This window comes from Oryctolagus cuniculus, chromosome 1 (genome assembly GCF_051225735.1).
Source record: "Oryctolagus cuniculus isolate XC-2025 breed Fujian yellow rabbit chromosome 1, ASM5122573v1, whole genome shotgun sequence".
NCBI lineage: Eukaryota > Metazoa > Chordata > Mammalia > Lagomorpha > Leporidae > Oryctolagus > Oryctolagus cuniculus.
In genome coordinates this window covers 140,565,832-140,576,427 of record NC_142867.1, presented here as the reverse complement: position 1 = coordinate 140,576,427, position 10,596 = coordinate 140,565,832, and the positions used below count along the sequence as shown (strand labels likewise).

The following is a 10,596-nucleotide window of genomic DNA, read 5'->3' as shown; positions in this document are numbered from 1 at the left end:
CCTGGCTCCTGCCATCGGATCAGCGCGGTGCGCCGGCTGCAGCGCGCCGGCCGCGGCGGCCATTGGAGGGTGAACCAACGGCAAAGGAAGACCTTTCTCTCTGTCTCTCTCTCTCACTGTCCACTCTGCCTGTCAAAAAATAAAAAATAAAAAAAAATAAAAATAAAAATAAAAAAAATAAAAAAGTAAATAAAAATCTTTAGAAAAAGAAATCCATACATAATATTAATGAAAAATTTTGCAGAGATATTAATAGAAATCAAACTGAAATATTAGAAATTAAGAATTCAATATGTCAAATAGAAAATACAGTGGAGAGCATCAACAACAGACTTGGTGAGGCAGAAGAAATATCTGAGCTAGAAGGCAAATCCTTGGAAATAGTCAGAAAAAAAAAGAAGAAAGAAAAATTTAGGAAAACTGAAAATAGTGTTCAAGATTTATGGGATGATATCAAATAACCAAACGTACATGTCTAAGGAATTCTTGAAGGCATGGAAAGAGAGAATGAATTAGAAGGCCTATTCAGTGAAATAATAGCAGAAAAATTCCCTAATTTGGAGAAAGAAAGGGACCATCCAAGTACAGGAAGCACATAGAATGCCTAATAGATGTGATTAGAAAAGATCTTTTTTTTTTTTTAAAGAATTATTTATTTATTTGAAAGTCAGAGTTACACAGAGAGAGGAGTGGGGGAGAGAGAGAGAGAGAGAGAGAGAGAGGTCTTCTGGCTACTGGTTCACTCCCCAGATGGCTGCAACAGCCAGAGCTGAGCTGATCTGAAGTCAGGAGCTAAAAGCTTCTTCTGGGTCTCCCACGTGTGTGCAGGGGCCCAAGGACTTGGGTCATTTTCTACTGCTTTCCCAGGCCCTAGCAGAGAGCTGGATTGGAAGAGGAGCAACCAGGACTAGAACCAGCGCCCATATGGGATGCCGACACTTCAGGCCAGGGTATTAACCCACTGTACCACAGCACCAGCCCCTAGAAAAGATCTTCACCACAACATATTATAGTCAAACTTTCAACCTTAAAACATAAAAGATTCTAAAATGTGCTCACGAGAAACACGAGGTTACCTTCAGAGGATTTCCCAAGTAGATAGATGAACAGCTGATTTCTCATCAGAAACCCAACAGACTAATAGAGAATGGAGAGATACAGTCCAAGTCCTAAAATAAAGAAACTGTCAACCCAGAATACTACCCAGAAAAGCTCTCATGTATAAATGAAGGTGAAATAAACATCTTCAAAAACAAGCACAAACTGAATTTTTACCACTTATTTTGCTTTATAGATGAGTCATAAGAATAATGATGACTAAGAGACTACTGGAACTCGAAAAAGAGTTTGGTAAAGTGGCAGGATATAAAATTAACACACAAAAATCAATAGCCTTTGTAAACATAGACAATGCCATGGCTGAGAAAGAACTTCTAGGATCAAATCCGATTCACAATAGCTACAAAAAAATTAAACACCTTGGAATAAATTTAGCCAGAGAGGTCAAAGATCTCCAGGATGAAAATTACCAAGCGTTAAAGAAAGAAATAGAAGAAGACACAAAAAATGGAAAAGTTTTCCATGTTTGTGAATTGGAAGAATTAATGCTATCAAATTTTCCATACTACCAAAAGCAATTTACAGGTCCAATGCAATCCCAATCGAAATACCAATGACATGCTTCTCAGATCTAGAAATAATGATGCTAAAATTCATATGGAACACAAGAGACCCTGAATAGCTAAAGTAATCTCATACAACAACAAAACAAAGCTGGAGGCACCATAATACCTGATTTCAAGACATACTACAGGGAAGTTATAATCAAACAACCTGATACTGGCAATAAATAGATGGGCAGATCAATGGATCAGAATATAAACCGGAGAAATCAATCCATGCATCTACAACCAACTTATCTTTGACAAAGGAGCTAAAAATCAATCCCTGGAGCAAGGACAATCTCTTCAACAAATGGTGTTGGGAAAATTGGATCTCCCCATGAAGAAATATGAAACAAAGCCCCTCCCTACCTTACACCTTACACAAAAATCCACTCAAAATGAATCAAGGACCTAAATCTATGGCTTGATACCATAAAATTACTAGAGAACATTTGAGAAACTTTGCAAGACATTGGCATAGGCAAAGACTTGGAAAACACTGTGAGGCACAGGAAATCAAAACAAAAATAGACAAATAAGATTACATCAAGCTGAGAAGCTTCTGCACTGCAAAGGAAACACTCAGCAAAATGAAGAGGCAATCAATAGAATGGGAGAAAATATTTACAAACTATGCAACTGATAAAGGATTAATATCCAGAATCTACAAAGAGCTTAAGAAACTCAATGACAACAAAACAAACAACCCAGTTAAGAAACGGGCAAAGGACTTGAACAAGCATTTTTCAAAAGAAAAAATTTAAGTGGGCAACAGACATGTGAGAAAAATGCTCAGGATCACTAGCCATCAGGGAAATGCAAATTAAAACCACAATGAGGTCTCACCTTACCCCAGTTAGGCAAATATCACCTTAGAAATGTTTGGACATGTTGAGAACTTATGTCTCTTTAGGGCACCATAATACCCCTTTATTAAAGAATATGAGCACAAAATCAAGTACTTGGTTCTCTGGTCTTTCCTCTTGGATACCTAATGCATTGAGGTCCTTCTTGTCAGTTATGCTCCATTCCAATCCTCTTGGAGGTAATGGTGACTTACACCTGTACTGATTAGTAATCTGCTGTGTTCCCATTCTATGTAAATACATGCAAAGCATTAGAAACTCAACTAGAGTCATAGCAAAGACAAGTTGAAACGTTTCATTTCCAGAGCCTCCTGCATTGCTCCTAAGTCAACTGGAAGTAGTCAGAGTGGAGTTGAAGCTCCTGTGACACAGATATGGAATGAAGGATTGACAGCAAAGAACTATCTTTCCTTTTCATATTCTGATGAATAAAAAGCAGACTACTAAGCTTGCAACAGCCTAAAATGTCTGTTCAAACAGATCTATGATGCTTGCTTATGAATTCCAGAAACTGGCTCTGAGAAAGCCAGCTGAAGTTGTAGAGTTATCTGGTCCTCCCTGGCCAGCCTGACTGTAGGTTTGAATTTAATGGAATGTAAAAAGTGAAAAAGTGTCTAAGAGCATAGTGAGCATGGGTTATATGCTGGGTGGGCTTCATTCCAATTAATGAAATACTGGAATCTCTTAACACAATAGTTTGCCTATTTCAGATCCCAGCCAAATAATGTCTTGTAGCTACTTATTTTTGCAGAATATGCTGTTATTCCCTCCTCTTAGTAAAATCAAGCCATCAAGCAAGTTTCCCAGGGAACTATGCAGACGACTGAGATACTGTTAGGTCTGCAACCCACTTCAGCACCTCACTCAGCATCCCACCCCCTTTACAACCTCCCTAAAAGCTCAGACCATTCTCCCTAGCCATGACAGTAGTTCTTAATATTATCAGCTGTTGTCCTCATCTATCAATAGATTAAACTTTCTCTTTCCTTTACCCTCAAGCCTTGTCCTTGTTATTTTGATTCAGCACCGAGGACAGGGACCAAGCTTGCAGTAAAAGACAAACTGAGGTCTGGATCTCACAGTTCCTCTCACCACACTAAGGATCCATACTCTAGCTCACATGAACACATTCCTGGCTTCTAGGGTGGCACATACATTTCTACACTTTGAAGGGTGAGGAATGTATTTAGGGCAGAGTAAGAAGAAATGGAATCAAGACATCATGAGGAATTGCTTAATTTTTCAATTTGAAAAAGTGAACTGGTTTATCAAAATCTATAGACAGCAAGTCCATTAGTATTCATGCAGCTTTCTAACTCCAAAAGTATAAATGCTACTACCATAAACTTATCTATTGGAGGGTTAGTTATTTTCATTGGTCAGTTCAAGTCAAGATTTTAAGGATAAAGGAAGCAGATGGTATCTGGACTCTGGTGGAAAGAATAGAAAATCTACAAAGGTTTACCTCTGACAGATTGAGCAAGTGGAATCTAGAAAGAGGAATCTAGAGGGCCTATGAAAGTGGAGGTATCTACTAGGCTGGATAGTGGGGGAGGGGCTGTGGCCAACCTCTTCCTTTCCTTGTCCCCACCCCTGCCTCCATAGCCCTTTGTGATGAGGAGGCCACAGTTCTGTGATGCGGGCCTGGGCCCACTTCCTTCTGCCAAAGGGAATGCCCAGGGTTCAGTCACCTGAGCGAAAGACTTGGAGGATGGAATATCAACTTGCTCCTCGGAAAAGCATTTGTGCAATGTGGCAGAGCCCCAGCTGCACCTCCTGGGGAGCAGACATCATCCTGGTCTTCCTGTGTGGCCTGGGCCTCTTCCTCCTGTCATTCGTCCACAGCACTCCACCCTCACCACCTCCTAAGAGAAAGGGGACCATCAGGAAGGTAAGGAGCCCTTGGCCAGAACCCAACAGACAAGGGTTTTCTCTGTTTTCTTCTCTTATTTCTCTGTTTCCAAACCAACCAGACAGACTCCTGAGATGGGAAAAATCTCAGGACAGAACATCATCCTTCATGGCAGGAGTGAGGTGGAACTAGGATTTCTGTGTGAAGCTCTCAGGCCATTCCTGTGGGTGTGGGAGAGCACCAGGGCAAAATCGGACCCTGACTCAGCAGCCGGTGTCCCCATGACTCAGAGAATTGAGATCCCTTGCGGCAGAGGGGAAGTCATGGGCTCTGAACCCAGGTTCATAAGTCGTCTTCTTGGAATGGGTGTCCCAGGGCCAGGCTTTTCATGATGTTTGGGCTGACCTGAGAGCTCTGCTGAGAAGTGAGAAGCTCCATTCAGGGCCTAGAGTCACCCCTGGCCCCAGGCCTCAGGCTCCTCCGTGGCAGCTCACATGCACGGTAGAACTGAGTCTGTCTCCTCAGCATAGGAACAGTGAATACAGGAATTCATGGCAGATCTCACAGAGAACATGCATCCCTCTGTGTACTTTTCAAAGATGAAAAACAAAATCTTTGTTCTACTTTAAAAATGAATAATTGGTGGGTATTTGGTTTAGTGCCTGCACCCTATGTAAGAATGGCTGGGTTTAAGACTGGCTCTAGTGCTGATTACAGCTTCCTTTTAATAAACACCTATGTGGGAAGCAGGGTTGACTTAAGTGGTTGGGTCCTTACCCCAGGGAATAGACTTGGATTTAGCTCCCATTCCTAGCTTTGGCCGGGTTTGGATAATTCTAGGCATTTGAGAAGGTGAACCAGCAGATGGGAACTCTGCCTGTCTCTTTCTCTGTCCTCTGCCACTCCAACAAATATCTTTTTGGAATGAGTAGAAACAACGAAAAGAATACAGGACATCCTTAGTGTTATTCATGAGCACTGATTTCCTGCAGCATTTCTGGGGAGAGGAGACAGGATTGGATCCTAGATCCTCTTTCTTCCTTGTCTCTCAGGGTCAAGTGCAGACATGGAGGAAGACCAGAAACAAGAAAAAGAGTGCAACTCTGAAAGGTAAGGCTCTGCCCTTCCACCAGGAGGCACCACAGGGGACTTGATCTCGCTAGTCCATGGGGGACCAGAGCCACCTTGTGAGTATGTCAGCGACAGATGCCTGACAGAGAGGCTCCTGGGAAGGAAATCAGCACCAGGAATCCTCGGGATCCTGCTGGTAAGGAAGCCATGGCAAGCAGGAAATGAGTGTTGCCCAGTAGGGGGCACTGTGGGCTGCAGTGGACCAACACTGCCTGCATCTGGAGTGGAGCTGTGGACAGGTGCTTCACGTTCAAGGGCCGACTCCTCTTTGAGATGAGCCCCTCCTCTCTCCCCTGCAGTGCAGTGGTGAGGACCCCAGAGGGTGATGGATGTGGAGTCACTTTGTAAATACTAGTGCACAGTCCCATGTGCACTGCTGGCACTGCCTGCGGTCCTGGGGCTTGGACACTGATGCTTGGGTTCTGGAGTCTAATCTCCCAGGGCTCATCTGAAAGGGACATTCTATTCCACCTCCTGGAAGAATCCCAGACCCCTCCCTTCTGCACTCTAACCCAGTCTCCTGGTTTCCAGCCTGCAGAGACTGCCTGGAAGAACTGAAGGAGGCTCGAGGGCTCATTTCCCTTCTGCAAAGGTGAGGAGGTTTCTGCTGTGGTCCATGTCCTTATCCTGCCAGACCCTAGGATATGACCCCCATCCTGGGATTGCACTGGGAAGGGGAGGCCACAGGATGGGGACCATATGTGACTAAAGCCCTGGGATAAGGAAAAGAAAGCTCTGTGAGGTCAGGGCCTGGGACAGAGAAGGGCCGTGCACACAGGTGCCCAAACTCCCCAGGATCCACAGCTCATCGGCTATGCCAGTCCCATCTGCTCCTGGCTGCATCGTGTGCCTCCTGTCTCCTGCAGCCACCTGGGAAAGCTCCCTGACGACAGCGCTTCTCACCTTCTGTGTCGGGACCTCCAGGGAGATGAACGCAATCCAGCCCCTGCTGGGGGCCACCAGCCTCATGGGGAGCCCGAGGAAGATGCTTCTCCTGTCACCTCGTCCCCACTGCCTTCCCCGGCTCTGCTGACCCAGCACCCTCCTCCCCCGGCCTCCCGCCCGTCAGAAGGACCTCAACAAGTCCAGTCCGACGTGAAGAGCACCCCGGCAGGCCCTGCCCCAGACAGCGCCCCTCCAGGTAACTCCTGCTTGGCCTCTCTCGGCACGGCCGCCTCGGGCTTGGACCGCGTAAGCAGCTCCATTGCATTCTTCTCCTGGTGGTGGCCGACCGCCAAGGCCTTGCTCCTGTTCACCTCACCACATGGCAGAGGCCAGCAAGAGCCTCTTTCCCAGCACCCACCAGAGGCCTCGCCCTGGGGAGACGCCGCACGTGGGCAGGCAGAGGTTGGCGGCCCTCCTTTCATCAGCCCTGATGGCCAGAGGCTGCTAGAAATCCTCATCTCCAGGAGAGCAGGCCTGATGCTGAAGGCAGAAGAGAAGACGGGGTCCCTGCTAGGCCAGATGCGCCCAGGCTGCCTCCTGAGTTCTCTGGGGGCTCTCTTGAGGTCCCTGAGCAGCAAGCAGGCCAGCAGCGCCCCACAGCTCTTCTGGAGACCACGGCACCAATGCACACAGCTGCAGGGGCCTCCGCGGCTCTCTGCCCCCCAGGTCTTTGGGGACCACTTAGAGAAGAAATGCAGCCAGCTCTTCTGGGGCCTCCCCTCTCTGCACAGCGAGTCACTAGTGGCTACGGCCTGGGTTTCTAAGGGGCCCACCCTTTCAAGAGCTCCCACGGTTAGGTTCAATGTTGATGTTAGTTCTTCTCCAGTTCAAACTCAGTCCTCAGACCCTCCACAGCTTTCCCAGGCTCAGCCCTTGCCCCCTAACCCTTTGGCCCAACCCCAATCTTTGACCGAAAACTTCCCCTTTCGTCTAGTTCAGGTCCATACCCAGCCCCAGCTCCCTTGCTCTTTCCCAAGCCTACCAAGCCCCTCCCTACACAAGGGTGGGACCTGTAGATCGTCCTGCCCCACCTCCCAGGATAAGGCTCGCTCTATCATCCCAACTGACAATCAAGAAATGGATTGGCCTTTGCAGATGCCACTACAACGGAAGTGGGCTGCTCGCTCTTTTCTCCAAAACCCTCAAGAAGGTGCTGGCCAACCCACACCCAGCCTCCCCCAGGGCAGCTGGGCCTCCCAAACCTGCCAGTGCGAGGCAAATAACAGGTGTGACTCATGTCAGTCCTCCCAGCCCTCTGAAACTGCAGATAAAAGAAACAAGGCCGTGCAGGAAACGGGGTCTGTGTTCCCTCGAAGACACTCCAGGAAGTATGCAGTGAGATCCCACCTGGATAAACCAAGCAAGGATCTGGAGCAAGATCGGTACAACCAACAGCATGCATCCCACATTCAGACAACCACCTCTGTGAAGAAGGTTCTGGAAGATAACAGGAGGTCAGACAGTGATTTGAACAGACCCAGGAAGTGGTACTACGAAGACTGCAAACTTAGGAGCCCAGACAAGAAGCATCTTAGAAAAACCCTGAAAGCCCATTTGGACAAGAAGTTGAGGCAAATCAAGGAGGGCAGGATTCCCGTGAGAGTGCGCCGGTCCTGGATTTCTGCAAGCCTTGCCCTTCCCAAGTCTGACGCCCACACAAAATCCAGAAATCTACTGGCCTTGAAGGGGCAGCACTCCGGCGTGAACACGTCCCAGGAACTTGACTTCCTCGACCCCCTCACTCGACACATGTTGGAAGCACACATTAAAAGGCTTTGGGCGCAGCATCGGTGGGGCCTCGAGCACCTCCAGAACCTTGAGCCCCTAAACGTCAACTCAGATGCAGCTCAGGTTTTACTCCACCCACAGTGCACCTCGCCCTCCTCCGTTGCCGGTAAGTCTGAGGCCAGTGTGAGAGCCAACACGGCCAGGTTCCTGGGAGACCCTCAGAAAGGCGCAAGGGAGAAGATGATGGCAAAAAAATCAGTTCCACCCCTGGAGAAGCCCTTCCCTGCGCCCTCACCTGCATGTAAGGAAGTCCGGAGGGCTCTGGGAAGGACCCTGTCCTGCAGCACCAGTGGTTTCTCGGAGGTCCCTAGGACAAGGCAGGAGGCCATGCCTCCTACGGAGCCTCCCACTTCCAGCTGGCTTGGCAGAGTCCAGCAGAGCAAGACCGAGCAAGGAACTGGGAAAGGCAGCTCGGAGGTGAGATCAAGTGCAGCAGTGGCCAGGGATGAGCCCCAGCAGGAGAGCAGGGTCCTGGCCTCACCAGACCCCAGCCAATTGCAGAAGATCAAAAGAAGCTCCCAGCCCGCAAAGGCTAAAGAAACCAGGGAGGCTTCGGAGGACCAGAAGCACTCTGCTTGGGAAGTCACTGTGGGAGCCAGCGTGAAGACGTTCTCCCAGACCATTGACGTGAGTCTCAGTTTCAAGTCTCAGGGGACCGGTAAGTGCCCCCGACCCATGAGGACTGCAGCTGGCCGCACTGCAGGACAGGCAGGCCAAAGATCGCAGGTTGTCAATGAGGTTGAGGTCAAAGTGCAGTTGGATGCAGAGAGGCAGCCTCAAGGCCAGGTCGCTGGCATCAAGCACCGGGACCGCAGCCCCAAGGTGCTCCCCACCGCAGACATCTCAGCCTCTCGGGCCTCTTGGACCACTTCCCAGAGAACATCCAGTAGCAATGACTCAGCATCCCCGGGGCTTCCTGACCATCCATCGAATGCAAGGAGCAGCCAGGTGCAGCAGCAGCCTAGAATCTCAAAAAGCAAGGCCCAGTGCAAGAGTGAGAGCAACATAAGTCCTTCTGACAGGAGAGAAGTGTGTGGGAGGAACGACCCTGTACAGCGGGAAGAGAGAGCAGCAGGACCAAGGGCCTCCTGGGCCCACGGCACGGCCCACCCTGCCTGGGATAGGGAAACAGGAGACATCCTTGGGGACGAGTCCTCACCATTCCTGACAAAGAAGGGACAGGCACCCCCAGAAAGCCACAAGGAACACAGAACAAGGCCATTCGTGCAGTGTCCTAACCCCATCAAAAAGGGCACAGGGCGGAGAGACACCCTTCCAGGAGGCAGGCCTGCATCAGCCACCGCCCGGGACCAGGGATCACGCATGGGCAGGATGTGCATGGAGAGGAGAGACACCGAGGCCCAGGCGGTCATAACGGTTGTGGGCAAGATCATGTTGGACCACCTGGGGCTTCCACCTGGACGTGGCATCTCAGAGATAGACTGGTACACGGTGGAACGCCAGGCCCCGCTGCGGGAGCGTTCCTGCTACCACAGGGGTCCTTCCTACATGCAGCAAAGCAGAGCGGGCACAGACACAGCCTTTGGTCACCAGGCCACCCCTCAGGGCCTCAACCATCCTGTCAAGAGCAGGTGGCTCAGAGACAGGGACAGCAACTGGGTCTCCCCACCCAGGGAGCCTGCGTGCCACTCCAGCCCAGGCCAGCACCGACCGAGGGTGACAGGTGACTGGGGTCGGCCTGTCCACTGCCCCAGGAACTGCTTTCTTCAAAGAGGTGCCTCCTCTCCTCACACACAGCATGCTTCTCAAGGCTATCCCAGTGGGAAAAGCTTTCTCTCAGAAAAACGCCAGTTTCTGCAGAGAAAACCCGCTCAGTCTTATGTCCCCACATCTTTTATGTGACAATGGCTCCTTTCTACAAAGATGTGCATTCCTCCCCAATACACGTGTCTTCTCATCACACGCGTGGCTTCTGTCTGTGCTGTGCTGTGCACGGGCATAGGGGAGTGGTCAGCTGCTGTCCCTGAGTGTGGCTTCGAGAAGGGACGGGGCACGGAGGGAGGCTGACACTGGTGGTGCAGACCCAGCCTCACCCCAGCTTCCCTCACTGCGCCTTGACAACGTGGCAGTGTCACCTATCCCAGCCTCTGCCTCCCCGCTCTCTAGAGGAGCAGCAAACACAGGACCTACAGCTTCTATGCATGGCTGGGAGCCACAGGACAGCTGCTGGGGCCATGCTGCCCCTGCCCATGGTCTTGCCGATGTGGGAGACAAATTGAGATAATAAAAGCCAGGAAGGAGGCAGAGAGACACGAGGGTGCTGGGAACAAGGGGCCTTTGCCACCCTAGAGCCAGTCTCAGACCTAGAAGGAAGAGACCCGAGGGCCAA

General features: G+C 49.7%; 1 protein-coding gene across 1 annotated transcript; it reads left to right on the top strand.

Moving 5' to 3' along the window:
* The first annotated feature begins 4,280 nt into the window (after positions 1 to 4,280).
* SPATA31E1 (SPATA31 subfamily E member 1) lies at positions 4,281 to 10,109 on the top strand. The gene is made up of 4 exons (XM_070049487.2): positions 4,281 to 4,421; positions 5,435 to 5,492; positions 6,045 to 6,105; positions 6,380 to 10,109. The coding sequence occupies exons 1-4, from the start codon at positions 4,281 to 4,283 to the stop codon at positions 10,107 to 10,109; spliced, it is 3,990 nt and encodes a 1,329-aa protein (XP_069905588.2).
* Positions 10,110 to 10,596: the final 487 nt, after the last annotated feature.

What these genes read in the sequence shown, in the direction of transcription:
- SPATA31E1 (XM_070049487.2), top strand. Translation starts at nt 4,281, where the DNA reads ATGTGGCAGAGCCCCAGCTGCACCTCCTGGGGAGCAGACATCATCCTG. An exon ending in GAAAGGGGACCATCAGGAAG is followed by an intron (nt 4,422 to 5,434) that starts GTAAGGAGCCCT and finishes CTTGTCTCTCAG; the next exon opens with GGTCAAGTGCAGACATGGAG. An exon ending in CTCATTTCCCTTCTGCAAAG is followed by an intron (nt 6,106 to 6,379) that starts GTGAGGAGGTTT and finishes TGTCTCCTGCAG; the next exon opens with CCACCTGGGAAAGCTCCCTG.